The sequence below is a fragment of the Pseudonaja textilis genome, chromosome Z (assembly GCF_049901715.1).
Source record: "Pseudonaja textilis isolate UNSWEBS1 chromosome Z, rPseTex1.2, whole genome shotgun sequence".
Taxonomy (NCBI): domain Eukaryota; kingdom Metazoa; phylum Chordata; class Lepidosauria; order Squamata; family Elapidae; genus Pseudonaja; species Pseudonaja textilis.
The window spans coordinates 129,255,200-129,282,835 of record NC_142008.1 but is presented as its reverse complement, the minus strand read 5'-3'; the positions used below and the strand labels follow the sequence as shown (position 1 = coordinate 129,282,835).

At 41.2% G+C, this 27,636-nt stretch overlaps 2 protein-coding genes across 4 annotated transcripts; both read left to right on the top strand.

Annotated features, from left to right (window-relative positions):
- Positions 1-6,341: 6,341 nt before the first annotated feature.
- Positions 6,342-14,396, top strand: LOC113443687 (zymogen granule membrane protein 16-like). 3 transcript variants are annotated; one of them, XM_087917832.1, is made up of 4 exons: positions 6,342-6,483; positions 8,399-8,453; positions 11,825-11,957; positions 12,681-14,396. In XM_087917832.1, the coding sequence occupies exons 1-4, from the start codon at positions 6,421-6,423 to the stop codon at positions 13,042-13,044; spliced, it is 615 nt and encodes a 204-aa protein (XP_087773958.1). In that variant the 5' UTR covers positions 6,342-6,420; the 3' UTR covers positions 13,045-14,396. The 3 variants fall into 3 exon arrangements, with proteins under 3 accessions (XP_087773958.1, XP_087773959.1, XP_026567857.2); XM_087917833.1 differs by having other exon boundaries at positions 6,356-6,483; positions 8,368-8,453; XM_026712072.2 differs by having other exon boundaries at positions 6,381-6,483; positions 8,375-8,453.
- A 4,320-nt stretch (positions 14,397-18,716) lies between these two features.
- LOC113443684 (uncharacterized) lies at positions 18,717-27,479 on the top strand. The gene is made up of 7 exons (XM_026712065.2): positions 18,717-19,402; positions 19,541-19,622; positions 22,140-22,163; positions 22,356-22,418; positions 24,964-25,228; positions 25,929-26,079; positions 26,779-27,479. Exons 1-7 carry the CDS (start codon positions 18,857-18,859, stop codon positions 27,190-27,192), a joined length of 1,545 nt encoding a protein of 514 aa, XP_026567850.1. The 5' UTR covers positions 18,717-18,856; the 3' UTR covers positions 27,193-27,479.
- Positions 27,480-27,636: the final 157 nt, after the last annotated feature.

The following is a 27,636-nucleotide window of genomic DNA, read 5'->3' as shown; positions in this document are numbered from 1 at the left end:
TAGATGGCACCAGTGTTATGCCAAAGTTCTAACTCCTTGCTGCCCACTAGTGGCTATTCAGAACTTTGCAGCACAGACATGATAATTTAATTAAAATATGACTTTCAGTCAGCAATCAAGTTTCCAATAAGCTGTCTAATGTAGACTTTAAGTATGAATTTCCCTTCCTATCCGATTGTGTGGATTTCTGTTCATTGCCCAAAAATAAGACGGGTAAGTTTTAAAACTAGATTGAGGAACAACTTGGATTGTAGCTACAAGGCAGCCTTCCTCAACCAGGCAGCTCTCTGCATGTCAGACTACAACTCCCATTATTCACTATGGTCTGATCAATCTAAAAGGCTGCCAAGTTGAAAATTGGTGGTAAATCCAAAGGTAGAACTGTGAATGTGCTGGTTTTTGGATCAGGAAAAAAGAGTTCCATTTTATATCTTTTCCCCCCTTTTAAATTCTCCATGTAAAAACATACCTGCTTGGATTAGATAATTTTGTTCCAGGATTCACTTTTTGAAGGTTTATGTTTTTTATACGTAAAACTAAAGTAATTTCTTTCTTAGGGTGAAGAAAGGCGATCCTTATATCACCTTGATTGGATTCATGCAGCACTCAGACTAAAATGGCTTATATTGCGTGAACCCAACAAGGGGGCAGGGAGTCACTCCAAAACTGAGCTTGATTTACCCTAGGAGTTGTCTGGTGGTCTGAACCCAGCCATTCTGTGGCATCTCCAGAATCCAGCAAGCAAAGGCTGCTTCCAAACCACCCTCCGGCCTAGGTATATTGGTCCTCGCCCAGCGCCAAACTTACTGAGCCCGCGATCTCCCTGGCCATATAAAGAGAATGAAGCCAGTGATGATCACGAAATCCATCAAGTGGAAAAACCACCTTTCCCATCCTATCGGGCAAAAAAAGAAAGAAGTTGCCAGCAAAGGGAGGGAGGGAAGGAGGAGGAAGATTAAAGAGATGTAAACCAGAAGACAAGGAAGCCCAGACGGATAAAGTCATGGGGAAGGAATGCATAACACTCTTGTGTTGTTGCGTGTGTGCGTGCCGGGCGGCTGGAGAGAGCAACCCAGCCAGAACAGGCAAAATGATTCACAGACGGAGAAAGAGAACCGGAGGGGAGCCAAAGCTATTTCAGACAGCCCTAAGCGCGCGCACACACACACACACACATACACAGGAGAACTTGGGAGTCTGAGCTCCATCTGTGCCTCCCAGCCCAACCTGGGCTACCAAGTGGGATTTGGTGAGCTTGTCCGTCCATGATGGTGCCCAAGAGGCACCCGTTCACAGCCTCTGTGGCGAGGCTACAGCTTCCCCATCAAAAACGCCGCTCGGTTTTTTTTCAGCCTTTGCAAAACGCAGAAAAGAAGAACAATGATTGTTGGAAAGACAAAATGAGTCAGAAAAGTAGGATGGGACAGGAAGTGGGGGAGGACTGGCACTCCCTTTTCACTGTAATCATGTTCTGTGTCCTTTTAATAGTCAGGTTGCAGGGAGGAATTCAGCCGTGGCAGACAGTGAACATGAAATGCTTTTAATCCTGAAGAGGAGTGCTGAATTAAAAGACAATTTTGAGATACTCTGGATCAGGGGTCTATAACCTTGGCAACTTTAAGCCTGGAAGATTTCCCAGGATTCCCCAGCCAGAATTTTGGGAGTTAAAATCCACCAGGCTTAAAGTTGCCAAGGTTGGAGACCCCTGCTCTGGATATCTTGTCTAGAAAACTTCCAGATAAGGGTAATCTTCTACTTTCAACCATTCATTTAGCGACCGTTTGACATTATGACAGTGCTGAACAAAATTACTTACAACCAGTCCTTACACTTACGACCATTGCAGTGTCCTTCCAGTCATGTGATCAAAATTCGGGCATTTGGAAACCAGCAACCAATGGTTGCAGCATCCTAAGCTCCCGTGGTCATCTGTAATCTTCCCAGCTGCTTCCTCCAAGCAAAGTCAATGGGGAAAACTGGATTCACTTAATGTCTGTGTGATTCACTTCACCACCATGGTAAATCACTTAACAACTGAAACAAAACGGTTATAAAATCAGACATGACTCACTTAATGGCCGCTTCACTTAGTAATGGAAGTTCCAATCCCAATTGTTGTCGCAAATTGAGGATTACCCATTGCCATTTTTCCCTCATAGTTCCCTTTTTTTTCCAAACAACAGCTTGAAAAAAATAAACAGGTTAAGTTTTTCTGATTCTTGTATCTTCTAAGACTTGACACATTTTGATTTTTCACCATTGTACAAATCTTAGGGTGAGCGTGTCGGAAAAAAGACTGTGGGATTTTTCTAAAATAAATGGTTCTCGGAAGGAACAAGCCATCACAATTTTTAATTACCAGTTTGTGCCTGGAGTTAAAAAGAAAAGAAAAAGAAAGAGGAATGTAGATGGTGCAGTGAAGCCACATCCATCACAGAAACATCAAAGAAGCAAAAAGTGCATTAATTTTCCTAAAGTACCTTTAAGCCTAGTTTGGAACAAATACAGAATTTTTGGAAACTCTATGAGGAATTTCTCAATTTTTTCCATGCTTCCTCCCAGTCTCCCTCAACATGGCTAAACTGCATTTTATGAGATAATTGTCCATTGACTCATCCACTATCTGGACACTTTATACCGGCGTTCTTCTCTGTCCTTTTTTCTAGCCTCCACAAAATCTCATAAACTACATTTTTAAAAAGGGCACAGATTATTATTTTTGCAACTTCTGAAAACTTCCAGGCTGTAGAAATGTTGCCCCTGTCACCACCAACTTTTAATTCCCCTAATCCAATGCAGCCATGCCAGGGATGGTGGTGTGGACGGGACGGGGACGGGGGGGACGACAGGTTTTTAAAAATCACTTCATATAAACCAAAAGGAGTTTGCAAGGCATGACCAGGAAAAAGTCAAGACAGGGGCTGCAACATTGCACATAAAAAACTAACCAGAGCTTCAGTGGCACCATTGCAGCTTCATCCTGACGTTTTTGAACACAACCTGCAAACACCACTGAATCCCTGGATGCCTGAGTTTTCCAAGGTACAAGTCATCTTTGACTTACAACAGTTCATTTAGTGACCACTCAAATTTACAACGGCACTGAAAAATGTTTTTCATGCTTACAACTGTTGCAGCATCCCCATGGTCACGGGATTAAAATTCAGGTGTTTGGCAACAGACTCACACTTATGACCATTGCAAAGCCTCAGGGTCCTGTGATCCCCTTTTGCAAACTACTGACAAGCAAAGTCAATGGGGAAGCAATTGGTTATTCACTGAGATTCACTTAACAATGATGGCAGGAAAGGTCATAGAATGGGGCAAAACTCACTTAACAAATATTTTGGGCTCAATTGTGGTCGTAAGACAAGGACTACCTGTAATGTCAGGTAGAGCCTTAGTGATTTCACTTGCCTTGCCTGGAATCAAAATTAGGGGGGAAATAATATTTAAATGCTAGAATCCTTTGATGACTTCAGCTTCTGCGATTCATGGACTGAAGATGAGATGAAAACAACATGATGGGGACATGTCAGTGGTGGGATTCAATTTTTTTTAATATCGATTCTGTGCGCATAGTTTGGTGAGTGTGGCATAGCTTGGCGGGCATGGCAGGTTACTGCAAAATCCCCATTCCCTCCCCACCCCACTAACCTGCTTTCCAGCTCCGTTCTCCTGTGCAGGGCAACCAAAGAAGATCCAGCCAATCAGCTGGGACTTGGGAGGCAGAGAATAGATGGGGGCAGAGCCAGTCAGAGGTGGGATTTGTCAGTTCTCTGAACAACTCAAAATTTCTGCTACCGGTTCTCCAGAACTGATCAGAACCTGCTGCATACCACCTCTGGGACATGTCATGCTGGCTGGGGAATTCTGGGAGTTAAAATCCAAACATCTTAAATGTGTCCAAAGTAAAGAAACACTGATATTTATCAAAGCTCCGCCCCTTTTCAATGTCCCTCAAAAGAGGCAGGACTTCCAATCCTCCATCTTGGTTTGTTTGATTCTCTTGCTGTGGTGCTAAACATCAGATCAGGCCATCTGTGACCTGGCACTTCTAGACACATTGGAACTTCAACTCCCAGAATTCCTGGCCCATTCCACCTATCAGCCATTCAGAAAGAGAAGTTTGGGATACTGGGGTTAAAGCTATACAAGCAGTTTTTTTTGTGAACAGCAATCATACAAATCAATTGATAAAAAACAGACTTGGCTGCACTCAAAGGCAGCTGATACTGATACGTGATACTGTAGAAAATTAAAACCAGTGTTTTTCAACCTTGACAACTTTAAGAAGTGTGGACTTCTTAAATTAAATGGTTGTGTGACCGCAAACAGATTAATATGACAAATTTAATTGGTGCCAGTCTAGTGTGTAATATGTATATACCATGATATAAGATCATCCACTAGAGTAATATACATGTTACACAGAATATGACGTACATATGGAAATGTATGACTAGTTTTTTTTTCCCTTATACTACTTGTATAAGGATTATTCTTTATATTATTCATGTTGTTTTGTATTCTTGTATGGACTGCACCAGTAGAGGCTAAACCAATTTCGTTGTACATGATGTACAATGACAATAAAGGCTTTGAACTTTAACTCCCAGAACTCCTCAGCCAGTGTTGTTCATGGGGCAATTCTGGGAATTGAAATTGAAGTTTGCTAAGATTGAGAAACAGATTAAGAAAGCATCCATTATTATGGTCTTTATTATGGTCTCTGCTGCCATCATGTGGCAGTTATGTGCCTTTTCATAATGTTCCTCTATGCTTTACTATCCTAGTAGGAGAGCACACCATCTGTGCAAGGAAAAATTCCACAGGGCTGCGAGTTCACTTGTTTCAAGAGCAGCTCTTACCATCTTCAGGTTCCCAAACCACAAAATTAGGCATTTATTGACAGTGAATATCCAGTGACTGTCTTAGCATAACATGCTAAGCTTGCTTAGTTTGAACACTGGATATTTTTTCATAGTTTACGCTGTGTTAAGCAAGGCCACTCTGTAGTTATTAGACTTTTTTTATCCTGCATTTCTCTTAGAAGCTTTAATACAGATAGTCCTCAACTTACAACCATTTACTTAGCAACTGTTCAAGGTTGCAACTGAACTCAAAAAAGTGATTTATGACCTTTCCTCACACATGCAATTGTTGCAGCATCCCCACAAATGGGACCAGAATTTCTACTGCTAAGTGTACTCAATTTTACAACATTTTTGCCATAGTTGTTATGCGAATCACTGTAGCTGGTAAATGGATCATGCAGTCATTGAGTGAATCTGGCTTCTCCCATTGCTTTTGCTTGTTGTATTATTTAGCACAGGGGTCTCCAAACTGCAATCCATGGACTGGCCCTGGTCTGCAGCATGCCAGAAACCAGGCCATGCAAATAAGTGAAGCCCCATCCGTGGGATGCAGGCAGTAGATGAAACCATGCCCCATCTGGTCCATGGGAAAAAAAACACTCTCCACGGAATCAGAATAGAATAGAATAGAATAGAATAGAATAGAATAGAATAGAATAGAATAGAATAGAATAGAATAGAATAGAATTCTTTATTGGCCAAGTGTGATTGGACACATAAGGAATTTGTCTTGGTGCAAATGCTCTCAGTGTACATAAAACAAAAAATGCATTCATCAAGAGTCAAGAATCATCAGGTATAACAATAATAGTCATAGGCATAAGCAATCAAATCATACTAGGAAACAGTCAGTCCCTGATACACACACACACACACACAAAATCTACATAATTTTATACAAAACGTCTACGGAGTTATGGCAGCAACCTCATAACTGGATACTCTATTCAGCTATCTAGGTAATCACCTCTGGACCTGAAGAGTGATCACCTGAAATGTTATAACCATCATAAATGCATTCTAAGTGCCAAGTGCCCAAATTTTGATCCTGTGACCCTGGGGATGCTACAGTAGTTATAAGTGCAAGAACCAGTCGTAAGTCACTTTTTTATGGCCTTTTAACTTCAAATAGTCGCTCAACAAATAGTTACAAGGACTACCTGTATAGAAAGGTGACTCCCCCCAATTCAATTTCTCTTTATCCAAGTGAATCAAAAGAGGAGCCCATATTACTTTTATCTGCCATGTAAATGACTGAAAACTAAAGTATGATTTTTTTTGTGGTTAAAAAGACAGTATGGTGCAACCACTCAAGTGTAGATTCATCCAATGATGGCTTTCTGGAATGAAGATCTTAGGAAAGCTCACAATAGAAGCTCTGTTCGTGTGCCCAGTGGCTAACAACAGGTAAAAAGAAACTCCAGAAATGTCCAAATTGTTGCCAAACCAATAGGAGCTCCTTTCTCTCAAATCAGGCCACATTTGAGCAGCAGGAGCAGAGATTGAAAACAAGAGATAATTTGAAATCTGAAACCTTAGGAAGATGAAGAGAATGAATCCTGTTGCCTTGGGCTCCTCTCACCAAATAACAATTCAGTTTCATAAGGTAAATTACAGAGTTGGGCTGCAGAAATGTGCAAATATTATATTTAGATCCACCTATGGTGATAATTACAGGGGTGAAAAGATACACCTTGTATCTAAGGACATTTTTATGGGGAGAATCTCCTGGATGGATGGATGGATGGATGGATGGATGGATGGATGGGAGAGAGGAGGGAAGGGAGGGAGGAAAGAGAATAAAAGGGGAAGAAGACAAGGGAGGAAGGAGGGAAGAAAGGGAGGAAAAAAGGAAAAATGGGTGGAAGTGGGGAGGGAGGGAGGAAACAGAATAAAAGGAACAAGGCAAGGAAGGAAAGAGGGAGGAGGGAGAGAGGGAGGAAAGAAAGAAAGAAAAACATGTGGAAGGGGAGATGGAAGCAGAAAGAGGAGAAAGAGAAGGAGAAAGAAAGAGAAGTCTTATAAATCCAATCCAAAATACATTGGCTTACAAATAAATTTACTAAAATTAACAGGACCTCCTTCTGAATTGACATAGAAATATGGAAGGGATGGTATTTTAATGACACCACAATCAGAGCTTTTATTTTTTTATTTTGCTTGCATGGTTTTTTTTCTTTTTAGGTTTTTGCCTTCAAATTCTTATTTCAGCCAACATCATGACATCCTAAATCCTACAGCTCCCTAATACTATAGTAGAAGACTGAATTTTAAATAGAATAATTTAACAATAACCTGAATTTAAAATAGCATTTTTGAACTGGCAATTCCTTCTAGTTGCCTTTCCTTTAAAAAAAAACTATCTCTTTTTCATATCTTGCTGCATTTTACCTGCTTCCAATTCAATTGCCTGCCATCACTGTGTTAAGATGATATCCCCGCATCTTTATTTCAGTTAGTCCTTAACTTGCTATCACAATTTGACAGAATTTCTGTTGCTAAGCAAGGCAGTTTTTAAGTGATTTAAGTGATGTCTGGTTTTTGCCACAATTAAGAGAATTACTAAAGTTGTTAAATGAGCCTGGTTTCCCCCATTAAGGCTACTGACTGCCAGCTGCCTGCAATTTGGCAGATCGAATCCCACCAGGCTCAAGATTGACTCAGACTTCCATCTTTGCAAGGCTGGTAAAATGAGGATGCACACTGTTTGGGGCAATATGCTGACTCTGTAAACCACTTAGAGAGGACTATAAAGCACTATAAAGCAGTATAAGTGCTATTGCTATTAACGTTGCTTGTTTGAACCAGCTGGGCGATCCCATGATCCTGGCATGCCACAACCAGCTGATTGCTATGTAACCTGAATTTTTATCACATAACCATGGGGATGTTACAATGGTCATAAGCATGACGACCAGTTATGTGTCTCTTTTTTTAGTGCCACTGTAACTTTGAAGAGTTGCTAAATGAATGGTTATATGTCAAGGTCTACATGTATTGTAATGAATTTAAGGTTGGTCTTCTAAACCAGGGTTGTCAAACTCAAGGCCTGGGGGCGGATCCAGCCTGCAGAGTGCTTAGATCTGGCTTGAAGGGCTACCCTGGAAACAGCAAAGGATCAGCCTGCAGTGCTCTGCCAGCGAAAACAGAGCTCGGGAGGGCTGCGTGCAGCCCTCCCGAGCTCCGTTTTTCCTGGCAGAGGGTTTCAGGAGGCCATCGCAGCCGAAAATGGAGCTTGGGAGTGCAGAGCGCTTGGGCCACCACAGGCGCCCTCAACATGAATGACGTCGAGCTGGCCACACCCCCTCCCCCCTCCCCCCAAGATCAAACACAACCCTGATGCGGCCCTCAGTGAAATAGAGTTTGACACGCCTGTTCTAAAGAGATATATTTACAAAAAAAAAATATCTGTTTAATTCAATGGTACATCATGCTTAAAACTGTATTGTAAAAGATAACACGTTAACTATAACTCTCTCCTGTTCTGCAGCTTTCAGATTAAGCCAATTTCATTTTTCCAGATGCTGTTTTTTGTGTTTCTCTCCCTTTTTTGTGCTGAAGTGTCAACTACTTCAGGTAAGCTCTAGCTGGCTGGCTGGGGAATGCTGGGAGTTGAAGTCCACACATCTTCAAACTGCCCAGGTTGAAAAACATAGGCCTAGAAACACTCTCACTGAATTCTATCCAATGCCTGAGGAATAAGAATTGTAGCAAATTGTGATAATTTGCACTTAGAAAGGTGTGTTTGTATACATGTGGATTTTTTCTCATGTAGCTTTTTCTCTGGTAATATTACACTATTAACTAGAGCATACAAAACATTTGATAGACCAATACTCGAATACAGCTCATCAGTTGGAACCCACATTATGTATCTGATATTAACACAGTTGAGAAAGTCCAGAAATATTTCACAAGAAGAGTTCTCCACTCGTCTACTCATTGCAGAATACCTTATGCCACCAGACTTGAAATTCTAGAACTAGAAAACCTAGAACTACGCCACCTTCGGTCCAATCTAAGTATAGTATATAAAATCATACATTGTAATGTCCTACCTGTCAATGAATACTTCAGCTTCAACCATAACAATACAAGAGCAAACAACAGATACAAACTCAAGGTTAATCGCACCAAACTTGATTTCAGGAAATATAACTTCAGCAATAGACTGGTCAATGTCTGGAATATTCTACCTGACTCTGTGGTTTCTTCCCCAAACCCCAAAAACTTTAACCTTAGACTTTCTACTATTGACCTCACCCCCTTCCTAAGAGGCCTATAAGTGCATAAGCGCACCAATCGTGCCTACCGTCCCTGTCCCATTATTTCTTTTATTTTTCTTATATGTATCCATATATTCATAACTATGTTTTTACTCACACCTATAATCTTGTAAACAATTGACAAACCAAATAAAATAAATAAAAATAAAATAAAAATGTCAATTGCAAGGACCAGATGTGTACTGTAGGCAAATGTTAGACGCGGGAGGCCCCCAACCTATATGTTAAAAGCGTAGAGATTTGGAAAATACACATTAAAACTTTATATTTTTATGCAGATTTATAAGGCTTAAACACTGTGACTGCATGATGAACAACCCAAAAAAACAATAAAATAGAATTAAATAGAATTTGTTATTGGCCAAGTGTGATTGGACACACAAGGAATTTGTCTTTGGTACATATGCTCTCAGTGTATATAAGAAAAAATAAAATACATTCTATTAAAACAATAAAACAAACAATAAACAAAAAAGCACACCCCCAGACCATATAACTTTAAAACATGTGCATTGTGTAAGATCCAAAATATACAACGACAATTAAGCATACTGTATAAGAGAACAACTAAAGGGAATTCTTCTGTTTGCCCCTAAAGCTTGAGTTTAACAGCTCTTTAAGGTGAGGATAACAGATAACAGATAATCAGAGTTGGAAGGGACCTTGTAGGTCATCTAGTCCAACCCCCCGCCCAAGAGGGAGACCCTACACCATTTCTGACAAATGGCAGTCCAAGGAGAATTGAGGCTTATCCAAATAACAGAGCAACCACAGAAAAAGCATATTTCTAGGTCCCCTAATATTGCAAGATTTAAGAGAAGGAACCCGTCACCTATTTAATTAGAAATGTATTGGTTAAGCAGTTTTTCCCAGCCAGCAATATATGGATAATTGTAGCAGATCTGAGTTACAAGGGCTGGCCAAAAAAGATATAATTTGAATTAAATCACTAATTGATTGCATAGTTCTCTACAATTACAGGACAGGATTAAATGATTAAAGTGGGTTTGAAAATTGTAATTCTAATGTAATACTAGTTTAGCAGCCAATCTTGTAGTTTAGTAAACAAATCCTTTAATCCCAAATATTAATAGATGGCTAACCCAATTCTCAACATGGGTCTTCATTCCCACGCATTTCAATTCTCTTCTGCCTCAGCTAAAGGAAGCATCTGATTGGCCTTATATGGGCTAAGAAGCCAAACAGGCTCCATGATGACTCATATAAAATTTCACTACAGGATATGTTTTAAATTTCTTTTTTTTCTCTCTCTCATTTTCTCTGTGAGTAAATCTGAAGCAAAGCATCAGCTTATAGTCCTGATATGTACAACAGCTTTGTAAATAAATCTGCAGAGGTTACTGGCCAAAGAAAAATAAAAACTAGCCAACCAATAATTTATATTATTTATAAATAATACTTATAATGTGTCCCCAGAGTATGGTCCAACTGTTATCAAAAATTAAAAGTAAATTTTGGTTAAAATTGCACATAAGCAACAACTTCAAGATATACCATGATAGATTTATATAGTAGAAAGAACATTTATACAATTATAAAATCCTAAATTTATAATCCTGAGAACCGTTATCTCACTTTGCTTGTACATGTAATCCTTATGACTTTAATGAAACCCAGAGTTTCAGTCACAAATTGTTGCAGTCATAAGTGAAAACAACACATGACAACTCAATTTGATGACCATTTTTACAATGGTCAGTAAACTAAGTCTCCATGGCTGCCAAGCATACTCAATAAGTGTTTGTTGTGTTTTCTGCAAAAAAACATCATAGTCATAAAACTGCAGGATGCTGCAACCAGTTATAAATGGGAGTTCGTTGCCAAGGTCCTAAAATGTGTTCCTGTGACTTCAGAGGATATCAGTGGTGGGATTCAAATAATTTAACAACAGGTTCTCTGCCCTAATGATTTATTCCAACAACCAGTTCCCCAAACTGCTCAGAAAGTTAACAACCAATTCTCCCAAAATGGTGTGAACTAGCTGAATCCCACCACTGGAAGATGGGTGGTAGTTGTAATTTGGAAGATAGGTCGTAAGTGGCAGTTTTGAAGTTTGTCGTAACTTCAGACAATTGTTAAGAGACTGGTTGTAAATTGATGATTCCTGGTAAGATTTACAAAAGGGAAAAAAAAAACCCAGCATTTCTCAACCTTGGCAACTTTAAGATGGGTGAACTTCAACTCCCAGAATTCCACAGCCAGCATGGTGATCTAACTCTTAGCCATCATTCTCAATAATCATTCACAACCACCTCTATTGATTCACCTGCTTTATTAAATAAGTACATTTTCAAACATTAATGGTGTTACTTTGTTTTGAATTTGAGTTTCAGTAGAACATATAACTTCTTCAATAATATTTGAGCTTCTCGAGAATGGGAAGTTAGAGCAGGAATCTGCAAGAGGACTTCCTCTCTCTAGCAGTCTTTCTTCACCGCCTATGTGATTGTTTGTATGGGACTCTAGTTCCCCTCTGAGTGATCATGTCTATATACACATACAAGGCTGTTTAATCAGGGGACACAAAATGGGATACAGCTTCATGAGCTATTCTGCAGGGACATAGGAAGATCAGGAATAGATTGGTTGATTGAATAACTTGTTCAATTAATTGGTTCTCCTTCTTCTTTATGGATCCAGACCAGAGAAAGTTTTCTTCCTACTCTGGTGAATATGGTGGTAATGGTGGAGACTATTTTGATCAGTCCAGCAACCAGTTTGAAGGCCCTATATCAGCGATGAAAATAAGGTCAAATGACAGAGGTATACTAAGGTATGCATATCTACATGAACCTTATATAGCTGGGCTTTAACTTGAAAGCTAAAAAATATGAATCAACTGAGGAGAGCATAAATAACCCAAATGTGGAAATGGTTTATTGATAATTGATTGATTAATCAGTCAATAAGCTATTTATATGTGAAAACACATGTCTAAGGGCTGCAGATCGTATCTAAAGTACATACCTAGATCAATACTGAAGGAAAATGGTATTTCTGAAATCTCAGCAACATGAAGATGAATGGACTTCAACTCCCAGAATTCTCCAGTCAGCATAGCTGGTTGGGAATTCTGGGAATTGAAATCCATAGATCTTCAAGTTGCCAAGGTGAAGAAACACTATTCTGGAAGCATTTCCTAGCTCTTCTTCATTCTAGGTAAGATGATGGAAGTGTAGGTGAAAGACCTTTTCCTTTTCTGTGGGGGTCTGCTGAAATGAGCATGATCAATAAAAGAGAATATGTGTAGTTCAGTTTTGAACTGAGGGATCCTTGGTGCTTTTTGAGCTTGCTTGTTTTCTTGCAGACATTTCATGACCCAACTAGGTAACACCACCAGTGCTGCCTGTAACACTGATGACATTACTTAATTTGGATAATGAAACACCTGCAAGGAAACGAACAAGAGAGCACCAAGGACCCCTCCTGAGTATCATTATTAATTTCCACTTAAGGTGATTCTACACCTAACATCATCTTTCTCTTGTTAATGCAGCATCCAGGTTTGCTATGGTGACATATGGTCCAATAATGAAGGAACTACAGCAGGCCGCCCTTTGGACATGCACCTGTCCTTTGGGGAGGGATTGGTGCAGGTGAACGGCCGTTTCGGAAACACTGTGGAATACCTGGCCTTCCGCACCAATATGGGCCATGTCTTTGCCTTTGGGCCGAATTCCGGTTTGGGATTGCCATTCACCGCAGAGCCCTCGTACCCCAACACAGTTCTGAGGTTCATCAGTGGGAGGTCAGGATCGATGGTCAATGCCCTCGGTTTCCACTGGGATGAAGATCAGTGGATGAAAGGGTGGAATGAATCCGTCCACTCTCCAGATCCACCACCAGTGACCCAGATATAGATCGCTCTACCTTTAATCCTCACCCTTAAAACCAATACAAATGCTACACAATCTCTTTTGTTGTTTTCCTTTGGATCTTGGGGGATGTATGGGAGAAGAGAAGAGAAGAAGGAAGGATAGGAAGTAATACAATTTTGCTGTTAATATCCTGATTTTGATAGTCCCTACCTTCATTTTCATTTTGCTTCCTTTGTTTTGATTTTGCTCATTAAAAGTTGTTCAGCTCAAATCATGGATGAAAGCACTGAGAAAGTATAGGTAGTCCTGACTTACGACCACGATTGAGCCTAACATTTCTGTTGCTAAGTGAGGCACTTGTTAAGCGAGTTTTGTCCCATTTTACGACCTTTCTTGCCACAGTTGTTAAGAGAACCACTGAAGTTGTTAAGTTAGTAAGAGGGTTGTTAAGTGAATCTGGCTTCCTCATTGACTTTGCTTGTCAAGGGATACTGCATAAATATGAGTCAGTCTCCAAGCGTCTGAATTTCGATGACAAGACCGTGGGGATGCTGCAACAGTCATAAGTGTGAAAACTGTCATAAGTAACTTATTTCAGTGCCGTTGGAAGTTCGAATGGTCACTAAATGAACTGCTGTAAGTCAAAGACTACCTATATCTTGAAAAAGCAAATAGATTAATACTTGTAATATATAGTTACGCCTTGATTTACAGCCATACATTTAGTCATCATCATTCAGAGTTAGGGCTAAGGTTAGGGTTACTAGTCCTCACACTTACAATCATCATCACATTCACATGATCAAAATTTGGACACTTGGCAACCGGCATTTTTACAATGGTTGCAGCATCCTGGGGTTGTTTTATTACCATTTGTAACCTTCCCAGCCAATTTTTGACAAGGTAAGTCAATGGTGAAAGCTGGATGTGTTTAACAACCAGGCGATTCGTTTAATAACTGCACTGATTTGTTTAACAAACATTTCACAAAAAGGTCAAAAAAGTAGGCACGACTCACTTGCTTAGCAATGGAGTATCTGGGCCCAATTTTGGTTGTAAGTCAGGGACCACAGTAATCTTATCTTCTGCATGTCTAACTCTATCCAGAGATCCTACAGGAACCTACAGAAAAGATGGACGGTGTTCCCTGAAAGACATTTGCTCAGCTCATCCAGTAGATGTCATGGGAAGAAGGAATAACCTTGAGGAACAGGGGGAAGAGGTGCAACCAGGGCAATAGATAAAAGAAACCTGAACCTGGGCAGAACTGTAACATGAGAAAGCGTCTCAGACAAAATCTCATGAAGATATAGAGAGGGTGAGGGAAAGTGTATTCAGATTTGCAAGATTCTGTAACTGTAACCTTATAATAAAAGCAGGATTAATATTCATAACTTTGTTTCCTGGTCTGGTCTGCTTTGAAGGGCTGACAATAAGGTACAGGGTCTGTCTAAGGGCTCCTCATGATCTAGTACAAGCTCTGGATCCACACATGATCTCCATCCTAATGCTAGAATGCATCACACCTTTGATCTCATGCTCTTCGAAAGCGTTACAATCTGATCTGGGTAAGATGCAGCTATCCAAAGTTTCCAAAGCAGGCTGAGGCATAGAATTAAAATTGAAACATGATTTGAAAAAGAGAAAATAAATTTGGCAATGGTATCTAATGGATAGGTAGAAATGATAGACAGAGGGAGATCACAGATGATGGATGGATGGATGGATGGATATAGACAAACAGACAGATTTGGAAGCAAATCAGCAGGCATATATTGAGGAATCAAGTCATTAATTGGGTTTTTGCTATAAAACTATGGGTTTTATATCTGGTTTGCAAATATCTGGTTCTTTTGTGTGAGTGTGTGTGCAAGCACACATAACTTCAACTCAGTTTTTGACTCCTACTCAGGGATGGGATGCTACTGGTTTGGCCTGGTTCTATAGAACTGGTAGCTCTGAAGAACAGCAGACACCAAACCGGTTCGGTGCAACGACCTTTTGGTCGTCTGATTGGCCCACCCTCTCGCCTGGGCTCTTGCCTGTCCTTTATTTCCTGCTTTTTCAACCTCAGCTGCTTTGCCTGGCGCAGCTGAGATTGAAAAAGCAGGAAAAAAGAGGCTTGCCAAATGCTACACACCTGTGCGCAGCACTTCTCAGCTGTCCACATAGCAAAGCTGATGTTTAATTGTTTTATACATGCGCATAGCACTCTGACCGAACCAGTAGTAACACCGGTTGAATCCCACCCCTGCTCCTACTGACTGCCTGGACAGGTCCCTGCAGGTTTTTTTGGGAAGTAGTTTGCCATTACCTGCACCCTAGAGCTGAGGGAGGAAGACTGGCTTAATATCACTAAGCAGGCATTATACCTAAGTTGGGACTGGAACTCTTGGTTTTTAGCCTAGTGCCTTTAACTACTCCATATAAGTAGTCCTCAACTTAGAACCACAATTGAGCCCAAAATTTCTGTTGCTAAGCAAAACAGTTGTTAAGTTTGTCAAATGGACTTTTGCCCCATTTTATGCCTTTCTTGCCACAGTTCTTAAGTGAATCATTGCAGTTGTTAAGGTAGTAACATGTCGTTGTTAAGTGAATCTGGCTTTCCCCCTTGACTTGGCTTATGAGGTCACAAAAATTGATCACTTAACCCCAGGACACTTGCAGCCATCGTAAATATGAAGCAGTTGCCAAGCAACCAAATTTTGATCATGTGACCATGGAGACGCTGTAACGGTTGTTGAGTGTGAAAAATGATCATGTCACTTTATCAATGCTGTTGTAACTACGAAAGGCCACTAAACAAATGGCTGCAAATCAAGGACTACCTCTACTGTACATCAGACTGACACTCTTTGGTAGCCACTAGAGGGCAGCAAAGTCAGAAGTTTCTGTATCATTTTGTGCAGCCAGGAAAATGGCTGCCACCTGCGATGAGGGTGCGCTGCCCCTTTAAGGCCTCTCTCCAACCAGCCCAGCCACCCAGCCACCAGCACTGTAAACACAACAGAAGACAGCTGGGTGTGTGTGTGTGTGTTGTTGTAATATCGCAGCCTAAATCGGGCAGCTCTACACCCATGGCTGGGAAATTCTGGGAGTTGAAATCCACAAATCTTAAAAGTTGCCAAACTTGAGAAACAAGTGGGTTAGAGGAATACATGATGGACAGTTTAGAGCAGGGGTCTCCACCTTGGCACTTTAGCCTGGTGGATTAACTCCCAGAATTCGCAGCCAGCTGGCTGGGGAATTCTGGGAGTTGAAGTCCACCAGGCTTAAAGTTGCCAAGGTTGGAGACCCCTGGTTTAGAGGAATACAGGTAATTATCGATTTACATCACTTCATTTAGTGATGTTTGATGTTACAACAACACTGAAAATATGACTTGAGTGTTTTTCACACTCAGAAGAAGAGAATAACACAGTCGGGAGCAGAGGTGGCATTCAGCAGGTTCTGACCAGTTCTGGAGAACCGGCAGCAGAAATTTTGAGTAGTTTAGAGAACCGGCAAATCCCACCTCTGACTGGAGATTTTACAGTATCCTTCCCCCTGCCACACCCACCAAGCCATGCCCACAGAACCGGTAGTAAAAAACTTTGAATCCCACCACTGGTTGGGAGGGATCTTGTAGGTCATTTAGTCCAACCCCCTGCCCAAGCCGGAAATCCTACAGATGCTAGTCCAGTCTCTTCTTGAAAACTTCCAGTAATGAAGCTCCCACAATTTCTGAAGGCAAGCTGTTGCATTGGTTGATTGTTCTCACTATCAGAAAATCTCTCATTTCTAGGTTGAATCTCTCCTTGATTAGTTTCCATCCATTATTCCTTGACTGGCCGTCAGATGCTTTGGAAAACAGGTTGCACCCCTCCTCTCTGTGACAGTTCTTCGAATATTGGGACACTGCTACCATGCCCCCCGTGGTCCTTCTTTTCATTAAACTAGACATATCCCATTCCTGCAACCGTTTTTTATAGGTTTTACCCTCCAGTCCCCTAATCATCTCTGTTGCTCTTCTCTTTCTCTTTCTTTCTCTTTCTTTTCTTCTCTTTCTCTTTCTTTCTTTTTCTTTTCTTCTCTTTCTCTTTCTTTCTAGAGTCTCAACTTCTTTTTTATCGCAACCCTTGCAGCTTCCCCATGTTCACACAATCAAAATTCAGACACTTGGCAACTGCCTTATGACGATTGCAGTGCCTGGGGTCATGTGATCACCTTTTGTGACCTTCTGACAAAAAAAAGTCAATGAGGAAACCAAATTCACTTAGCAACCATGTTACTAATTTAACAACAGCAATGACTCATTTAACACTATGGCAAGAAAGGTTGTATAATGGGACAAAACTCACTTAACAAATGTCTCGTTTAGCAACAGAAATTTTGAGCTCAAGTGTGGTTGTAAGTCGAGGGCTACCTGTAGTCTCTGGATAGCAGAAGAAGCGGGCACAATGAACTCGGAAACTTCAGATTCTTTCTAGAAATCCTGATTATTTCAATGCTCTGCTAAGAGCAAACACACATAAAGCTGGTCTGCTCTCTGATCTATGGATGATTTTGACACTGTGGGGTCCTTGGTATTCTCTGCGCTTGGTTGTTTTCTGGCAAACGTTTCATTACACAAGTAGGTAATGTCAGTGCTAGTGAGTGTGAGTTTGCTCCCTATTTGTACACTTATTAGCACTGATGGTATTACCTAGTTGGGTAATGGAACGTCTGCAAAGAAACAACCATGCTCTCAGAGAGCACCAAGGATTCCACAGTTCAACCCTGAGGTACAGATATACGCAACTTACAACCAGTTGCGATCATGTGACTGAGTGTGAATAGAATAGAACCAAATAACAGAGTTGGAAGGGACCTTTGAGGTCTTCTAGTCCAACTCCGTGCTCAGGCAGGAAACCCTATACCATTTTAGACAAATGGTTGCCCAATCTCTTCTTAAAAATTTCCAATATTAGAGAATTCACAACTTCTGGAGGCAAATTGTTCCACTGGTTAATTGTTCTAATTGTCAGGAAATTTCTGCTTATTTCTTGGTTGCTTCTCTCCTTGATTTGTTTCCACCCACTGCTTCTTGTCCTGCCCTCAGGGGCTTTGGGGAATAGCTTGACTCCCTCTTTTTTGTGGCATTCTTTGTTGGGCATTTGGCTACTGACGTTCATTTATGGCTGTATGCAGTGTCCTGCAGTCACGTGACCATGTTTTGGGGTGGTTTTGCTCAAAACTTTATTTCCTGTTTTTGACAAAACAGCTCATAGCAAACCATTTCCTTAACAACTGCTGCAAATAAGGTTGTAAAATTGAGTCAATTACATGGTGACATGGTTGATGACTGTCACAGCTTATGACCATATTATCCAGGCTTCACATAGTTGTAAGTCAAGGTCTACCTGTGCTGATTATTGCTATTCCTCGCTTCACAAGCTGAAAATCAGAAACGTATAGTATTAAGCTCTCAGCTTGTATTATAACGACTTAGAGTTCTCCTGGAAAATGCCCTTGCAATAACAAGGAAGTTAAAAACAGCTTAAAAGTTCTCTCTCTCTTGCTTGAAGGGGAAGAGATTAGGAAAATATTGAATCATTGTTTGACGCCTTAGTTTCGTTTTTAAAATCTGCCAACTTTAAGGAACAGCAAAAACCTGCATCTTGAGGGTTAATGTTCTTCTTCTTTGCTTATCCGCTTGCTGGAGAAAAAAAACAACCACTTTTTCTCCCTCTTCCTTCTGCCAAGTACAAAAGACACAAAGAGCCTGCCAACCGACAGAAAATCAAATTTGAAAAGAAAAGCGAAAGGAAGCCCAGAGGGGCGAGGGCTTCAGAGGCGGAACGGGGGAAACAAGAATTAAGGAGGAAGGTTCAAAATGACCAACGCCGTCCTAAATGAGCAAGAGAAAATCCTGCAGGAATTCCATGCAGAAAGAGTTTTCCTTTCAGGAAACAAGGAATGGCTTGTAGAGAAGAATTTCTTTGTGGTGAAAAGCACGGTGGAGAGAATTGTGAAGTGGGCTTATGAATCCAGCACTGGCTTGTACCCCTTTGACCCCATTCCCGTGGGCAGCTACAACGAAGGGCTGCACCTGCAAGTGGAAAACGCGTCCAATGACTTTGACTTCCTCATCCCGATACGGTATAACTCCAAGTTGGCGCTCCGGAGCAGAATCGTCCCCATTAATTCCTCCAGCCGTCCCACCCACCAGCTCCCCACCTACATTTTTCGCAACAAAGGAATCTGTAACCGTCCTGACAAAGGGCTGCCGGTTTTTTGCCAGGGCACCAAAATGTTGGTGGATATTGAGGATGTGGCAGAGACAGATGTGCAGATCTATTGTGATAAGCCAAAATCAGCATTGGCGGAAGAGGAGGAAGAAGAGGATGATCCTGAGTATTGTAAATTAGAAATGAGCCAGGTAGGTATCAATATGATGGCCAGGAGGAAAGGTGGCGCCCCCTAGTGTTGAAATCTGGGACATGTTTGCTGGGGAAAAGGTCTTTTTCTGCACAGGAAAAAAAAGCTTTCTTTTTCTTTTCTTTTCTTTTTTTGCTAGGAGAGTCTCGGCCACCATAATCTGGATCCAGAGCAAATCCTAAAGGACTTTCAGCAATACGTAGGGATTGCCTTAAATCCAGGTGCACCATTTCAGAAAAATTAGCCAGTGCAATGGGAATCCAGTGCAGGAATGGACAACTGTTAAAATAAGAGAGAGTATGTTGTGAATGCTTTAAAAAAATGGAGTGGACCTTGCAGATTCATAAAATTAATTTTCTTGGTGGGTTGGGGCTGCTTACAAAGGATTCAGTTAGCAGAAGTAACCTGATAAGGTCTGTAGAGCAAGGGGCCCTGGGCTGTAGCCCATTTCTCAGTGGTGAGTTGAGCCATGGAAGCGGCAGATGCGTGCATGCACACACATGTACATCTCCACTTCTGCAAGCAGCAGGCGAGCGTGTGTGCATGCATTCTATTTGTTCAAGTGGCAAGTATGCACGCTCGCCACTCGCACAAATAGAGCTGTGCTTGTGCAAAACTATCCCCTCTCCCCCTCACACACCGGTTGGCAAAACCGAAATGTTTGGGGAACATTGCCGTAGAGCCTTCACCCTGCACATTTACTATTTATTTATTAAAATTTATATGGTCGCCCAACTCACGGTAATTCTTGGTGGATTACAGAAAATTAAATCCCAATACAAAACCCAATAAACTCCCCAGTACTCCCTGGGGACAACAAGGAAACAACTCTTGATGGAGTTACATGTCATCTTGGAGGTTCCCAGCAGGCCCACTGACAAACAGTCTTCAGGGCCTTTCCAAAGGGGGTGGGGGTAGTCTTATTTCTGCAAAGATGATGACCACAGGAAGGGAGCCACCACAGAGAAGGCCCTTTTTCTTGGTTCTGCCCCCTCCCCAAGAGAGAGGACCCCAAAAGTCACTTGTTTCCCTGCTCTGGTGGGTCGGGTAAATGTAAATGGAAAAGACAATCCTTCATTTTTCTTTTTGAGATAGGCAGACCTGAAAACTAATATTACACTGTCAATCATTTCAGTGTTCAAAGATCTGTCATCCAGATACATTGTTGTGAATAAATATGGTGGGAACAAGCATTGTGCAATGTGCCAAACATCCTATTTGCCTTTTAAATGAAATAATTGTAGAAAAGTAAATCCAGATGTGACCTACTTGGTTTATATTTTCACTAAGGCCGATCCAAATAGAGGAAAGCACGCAGGCTCTTCATTACGCCAGATGTTTCAAAAATGTTGTTTGTTTGTAAAATTTAGGGGCTCTTAGCCAGGCAAAAGCTTTTAGAGACTTTTAGTGTATGAATAGTCACATTTTTTCCAAATACATTAATTTGCCAATTTACTTTCAAAATAATAGCTGCTGCAGTTATTCTGCACTGCTCAATTCCCAACAACCCTGAGGTACAAATTTATGGACTTCTCGCTAGTCCTCAACTTACAACCACAATTGGGACGAGAATTTCCATTGCACATCAACATGGATGTTAAGCAAGCCTTTTACAGCCTTTTTTTGCCACAGATAACAGATAATCTGAGTTGGAAGGGACCTTATTAAGACAATTATTAAGCAAATTAATGAAACTGTTAAGTGAATCATGTCATTAAGCGAACCTGGCAGCCCTGATTGACTTCTCCTGTTGGAAGCTGCTGAGAAGGTCACAAATGGCCCTGGAATACCCCAACTGTCAAAAATACATGCTGCTTGCCAAGTGCCCAAATTTTGATCATGTTAGAATAGAATGAGTGGGAAGGGACCTTGGAGGTCTTCTAGTCCAGCCCTCTGCTCAAGCAATTTCAGATAAGCGACTGTCTAGACCAGGGGTGTCAAACTCGCGGCCCATGGGCCGGATGTGACACGTGCTGGCCTCATCCCTGCCCGGTTTAGTGAAGGGGGAAAACGTTCCAATACATCACATGATGATGCCACAACAACACGAGTTTGATACCCCTGGTCTAGACTCTCCTTAAAAACCTCCAGTGATGGAGCATCCACGATTTCTGAAGGCAAGATTGATTGTCCTCACAGTTAGGAAATTTCTCCTTAATTCTAGGTTGCTTTTCTCCTTGATTAGTTTCCATCCATTGTTTCTTGTCCTGCCCTCAGGTGCTTTGGAGAATAATTTGACCCTCTCTTCTTTGTGTCAGCTCCCCAAATACTGGAATAGTGCTATCATGTCACCCCTAATTCTTCTTTTCTTTAGACTAGCCAAACCCAAATCCTGCAGCCATTCTTCATGTTTTAATCTCCAAGCCTTTGATCATCTTAGTTGCGCTTCTCTGAACTTTTTCCAAGGTCTCAACATCCTTTTTGTAGTATAATGACAAAAATTGGTTGCAGTATTCCAGGTGGTGGTCTTACTAGGGTTTTATAAAGTGGTACTAATATTTCACATGATCTTGATTCTATGCCTCTGTTTAATGTGACCAAGGGGATGGATTTCTCTCTTGGTGCAAGTCACCTTTTTTTCAGTGCCATTGCAACTTCAAACCATTGTTAAACCATTTGTCAAAATACCATAGAAAGTTGTGTTTGCTGGTCTGTTCCCTGGTTCTTAAATGGGATTGTTCTTGGAATTACAACAGATTATCCTTGACTTTTCCTATTTCTCTTTCCCATCTCCCCAGAGTACACCCACCCTCGGCAAAATGGTAAGTCCAGAAAGTGTAAAATGTTAATATTTTTCTATTGGGATAATATGTTGAGGGATTGGATTGGGCTCCAGGGTTCCTGTTGCTGGTTTATTGGGTTTTAATAAATGAAAGCAGTGATTATAGTGATTACAGATTATAAAACTAGACTGCATTTGTTAAATTTATACTGGATTCCTCTTCAACCTTTAGATCCCGTTTTCCAACTTCGGATGTTCCCTTCCCGAGTACCCAGAATACATAATAGCATAAGAGGTAAGTTGAAATTTTTTTTTTACTGCCCATTTTTTCAAATGAGAAACATTCATCATGAGCAGATACATCTTTGTTATCCTTTAAAATTATCCTTGTTATCCTATAAAAATTAATTGACCATAGATTAACAAATTTTAAAAATATCTTAAGAGACCCTGCATAGCAAGAAATTAGCCTCTCAGAGGTGCTTTTTCAAGAGAAACTGGACTTTCTTTGTTTTTCCTTGAAAATGTTTTGCTTCTCATAAAGAAGCTCCTTCAATTCCGACAGGTGCAGAATGGAAGGATTTATTATATCCCTTGCAGTTATATAGTTATTAGCACTCTCTCTGAGAGTAGTTGAGGCTACTTGGAGGTTTATCTGTGCCCTCCAAGTGACCTCAACAACTCTGAGAGTGAGTGTTAACAACCAGATGACTGCAAGGAATATAAATCATTCCATTCCCTACCATTCCACCAGAACTAAAAAAGCCTCTTGGATGAGAAGTGAAATGTTTTCAAGGAAAAAAAATATCCCATTTCCTATTGAAAAAACACCTTTGGCACAACCATGACTTGGATGACTCAGAACCTCCATAGATTTTTCAGGAATGAATCAGATTAGTAACCCTAATTTGAATGGAACTAATGCCTTTTGGTCCTTTGTCTTTGAATGTCAAATGGGTTCCATTCCATTCCCGTTGTTTGTGTCTTTACATAACAATCTTAACCTTATTTTTGATTCAAACAAGAGGCCTTGAATTCAATAATTTTGCTATTTGCATTTGAGCCATTTTAGAGAAGTACATTTAAATAGATCCACAACAATGAAATGTGAAATATGTACTTATGCACAAATATATACCAGAAATAAAAGTACAGGACTGTAAAGGCAGTGACTCAGAACAAAGTTTGCAATAGGAAGGGCACTATCCCAGTTCACTATCCCCAAAGAATCTATTTTAAGGATGCCCTTATATGCCATTAAGTGATGATCTGTCTCTAACTTGGTCCTTCAAGTCTTCCAAGGGTGATTCCATTGCCATGTTAACTGATTCCATCCATTTTGGTGGTGGCCGTCTTCTCTTTCCTTCTTCTTCTCAGCCTCAAAGCCTTCTCTGGAGAGCTGAGTCTTTGCATAATTTGTCCAAAGTAGGATAATTGTGCCTCAAGTCTGAACTCTGTCTTGATTTATTTGATGATTCATTTATATATGTGTGTGTGAGTGTGTGTATGTGTGTGTTTTCTTAAGTTTTCACGGGTATTTATATGTATGGCATTCAGCTTTGTTCGGGTATTTTCCCATGTCATTATAGTTGTGCTTTTAAAGTTGTTGCAACGTTTCGGCAGAATCTCATCTGCCATCATCAGGCTTGTGTATTGTGTACTCACAGATGAACACAATATACAATCCTGATGATGGCAGATGAGATTTTGCCAAAAGCACAACTATAATGACGTGGGAAAATACCTGAACAAAGCTGAATACCATACATATATACTGTCTGTCTGTCTGTCTGTCTGTCTGTCTATCTATCTATCTATATCTATCTATCTATCCTGTATATTCATTCATATGAATATTTTTTTCATTCATATGAACATGCATACATATATTAACCTATGTCATAATTATATATGCAAATATAGTTTATATAATGGTATATTTGTGCATTATTTATATATCATAATTTATTAACAACTGGATAGCGTAGTAGTTAAAGAACTCTTTCATGTGGCAGACCAGGGTTCAAATCCTAGATGGTTCCCTACTTTACCAGTAAGGGTCCCTATGCAAAGACGCCCTAAAATTCGTGTGTGTGTGTGTGTGTACTTCCTATTCAATTAAGCCTTTAGATCTGCTAGTTTTATTTTCCCCACCATGCAATACAGTACTCAACTTATAATAATTTGTTTAGTGACTATTTGAAATTACATTGTCACTGGACAAAATGACTTATGACCAGCTTTAAAAATTTATGACCCTTGTACCATCCCCATGGCATGATCAAAATTCAGGCAATTTGATAACTGGCATGAATTTATGAGGGTTGCAGCATCCTGGGGTCACATGATCTCCATTTGCAACCTTCCCAGCTGGCTTTCAACAAGCAAAATCAATGGGGAAAGCCGGATTCATTTAATGACCATTTAATGGTGCAGTAATTAGTGCCGTACTGTAGGCTACTTCTGCTGCAGCCAGCTGCCTGCAATTTGGCAGATCGAATCCCACCAGGCTCAAGGTTGACCCAGCCTTCCATCCTTCTGAAGTGGGTAAAATGAGGAGCCAGATTGTTGGGGGCAACCAGGCTGACTCTGTAAACCACTTAGAGAGGGCTGTAAAGCACTATGAAGCGGTATATAAGTCTAAGTGCTATTACTATTGCCAACTGCCTTGGCAAAAAAAAAAAGATCATAAAATTGGGCATGTCTCACTTAACTACCTCGCTTAACAACAGATCTAAATTGCATTTGTAAGTCAAGGACTAGCTGTAGTTACAACTCAAGGTTGTGCATCACTTTGGCTAATAATACCCTGGATCTGCTTTCCTCCGACACATTTCTAGGGAACATCAGATTAGAGACCTTGGATTTAAGTGGTCCAGCCATCCGGTTGGTTTTCAACGAAGGGAATGAAACTATCCCGGTGAAGCTGGTGCCAGCCGTTCGGGGAGCAATAGAATTCTCCAACGAATGGATGAGGGAGGATCTCACTCACCTTTCTGACTGGTGGGATGGTGACCTCACCCATGAAAAGAAGAGCTTCCTCCAGAAGGTCCAAGCCCTTAAGGAAGCGGGGCTAGAGCTCGTCCCAAAGGGAGGATTCTGGAGGTAAAAAACCCCAAGTTGTTTGGTGGAAAGAACGGTGTAACCAAGGTTGAGGACATGGTTTTAAGCCCTGTGGGACGCTGGATAGGGATGCAGAATAAAACACCTGACTGGAACAGGGCCAGGATTTTCCACTAGAACCTGAGGCTGCTTATCTGGGTTTTTAATAAAAATGTTTTAAGCATTTGCCAAACTCTGCTTTTAATGGGATTATTGAACCCTCATCTAAGGAGGCCTATGCTGATGTCATCTCCCTTAATGAAAGAACGACACTGGAAAGCCTCTTTTGAGAAGTTGTGAGCTTCTCTTGCTTATATTTCAGTGTTTCTCAACCTTGGCCACCTGAAGACTTCAACTCCCAGAATTCCCCAGCCAGCATGTCTTGACTGCACCCATCTTCAAGTGGCCAAGGTTGAAAAACACTGGACTTGTTGCTCACAATTCCCATCATATCCAGGTGACCCAGAGGTACCAATCTACCATAGTACTTCTTTGGAACTCTTTAAAGCAGCCGCATCTTTTCCCAGATTATGCATAGGTCTAGAGTCCATCGATTTCACTTTTTCTGCCCAAGTTAAGAAAGAAGGCCAGTTGCAAACTTAAGATATACCGGAAGGACCCTTGAGCTGGATACATGGTTCTAAAGCTCCTGTTTGCAGAACGATTACAATATTCCTAACCACCATTTCCCCCCTGGAACCAGGCTGTCTTTCAGGTGTGCTGAGATGATGATCCTTAAGGAAGTCGACGCTGATGGAGGGCAGAGACGGGCAGCTTTACGACTGCTCAAGTTTGTTAACCAGACTAGATGGACCCCAGAGTATGGCAAAATCCTGACTTCCTACCATCTTAAGGTGAATCTTCTGAACTAACTCCTGCGCTAGGCCGGATTAAGCTTCCACCTCACGCTCATGAAGATACATTGAAACTCCCCATGTGCAGGTAGTCCTCAGCTTATGACCACAATTTCCATTGCTAAGCAAGACAGTTCTTAAGTCAATCATACCTGATTTTATGACCTTTACTGCCACCTTTTTAAGTGAATCTCTGCAATTGCTAAGTGCATCATGTGGTGGTTAAGTGAATCTGGCTTCCCTCACTAATTTGGCTTGTTGGAAGCTGGCGGGGAAGGTCAGTGTTTTTTTCAGTGCTGTTATAACTCTGGTCTTTAAAGGAATGGGTAAGCTAAGGACTACTTGCTGCACTTGTATAAAAGTACATACCAACTACTTTTACCCCACGTGGGAGCATGTAAAATTGGATAGCAATAAAAACACCTTCCTTCTGCCATCTCCTTTCCCTCTCTGCTGCCATGGTGTGTGTGTGTTAGGAGAGAGCTGTGTGTGTTTTAGTCCCAATAGCATCAACTGCCGACTTCTTTCATAAAATCTCAGCTCCCTCTCACCCCGCTCTACAATATAGCCACTGCCCTGCCCAAATTCCTTTCCTCCTACCTCTTCTTGACATAAACCTAGGAGCGTGATGAGGCCCGAACCTCCAAAGTCAGCGTGAGGTCTAAGCATGGCGGCTCTGTTGCCTTTCCTCTCTTGCAGACTATTTTGCTGTGGAGCTGTGAGATCTATCTCCGCAGAGAGGCCTGGGAGACGCTGCTCTCTTCTCTCAAGACCCTCCTGGGCCTGCTGAAACACACCCTGGCCGAGAAATGCCTCCCTCATTACTTCCTGAAGCCTCTCAATCTCTTCAACAAGCGTTACAAAACCAGCAACGACACCTACTGGCCCTTGTCTTTGGAGACCCTCGCCCATGAGGTTTCAGCCATGCTGGCAGATGCCACCGCCTATCTTGTCCTGGGCCCCAAATCCCCAGGCTGCTCGGCCAACCAAGGCCATGAAGAGAAAACTGCAGCTCTCCGGGAGTTTAAAGAAAGCCATCGGGAAGAACTGGAAGAACTGAAGAGGATGGAAGATGAACATATGTATGAGGAAGTGGAAACTACTGAAGAATAAACCCTGCTGGGCTTTCTTCAGGAACAAACTGCTTTGGGCTGCCATAAAATTTAGCTTTGTTCCCAAGCCTGTGATTAATTTTCTGGTGGTTTTCAGGGAATATTTGATTTAGTTTGTGTCATTTTTAGTCCAAGCTGTCAATGTGATTTTAACCTTGAATCTCTTTTTATGGGGATTTTTTTGGGGGGTGGGGGGAAGGAGGGGTTTGTATGCTGCCCAAGGTCCAGCAGAGTTGGTCAGCTCTGATGATTTGAAATAATAAATAACTTTTCCTTCATCTCAAGAAATTGTTTTCTACTCTAAAGTAATTCCAACCTTTATGACGATGGAAGAGGCCGAAACTGTCTAGGCAAATTTCTGCAGGAGGCTCAAAGCCTACAAATCTAAGAGGTTATATCCTGAACAGCTCTTTATATCTTGGCTGCTCTGTTCCCATCATCCACT

What these genes read in the sequence shown, in the direction of transcription:
- LOC113443687 (XM_026712072.2), top strand. Translation starts at nt 6,421, where the DNA reads ATGAAGAGAATGAATCCTGTTGCCTTGGGCTCCTCTCACCAAATAACA. An exon ending in TAACAATTCAGTTTCATAAG is followed by an intron (nt 6,484 to 8,374) that starts GTAAATTACAGA and finishes TGCAGCTTTCAG; the next exon opens with ATTAAGCCAATTTCATTTTT. An exon ending in AATGACAGAGGTATACTAAG is followed by an intron (nt 11,958 to 12,680) that starts GTATGCATATCT and finishes TTGTTAATGCAG; the next exon opens with CATCCAGGTTTGCTATGGTG.
- LOC113443684 (XM_026712065.2), top strand. Translation starts at nt 18,857, where the DNA reads ATGACCAACGCCGTCCTAAATGAGCAAGAGAAAATCCTGCAGGAATTC. An exon ending in AATACATAATAGCATAAGAG is followed by an intron (nt 22,419 to 24,963) that starts GTAAGTTGAAAT and finishes ACACATTTCTAG; the next exon opens with GGAACATCAGATTAGAGACC. An exon ending in CCAAAGGGAGGATTCTGGAG is followed by an intron (nt 25,229 to 25,928) that starts GTAAAAAACCCC and finishes CCCTGGAACCAG; the next exon opens with GCTGTCTTTCAGGTGTGCTG.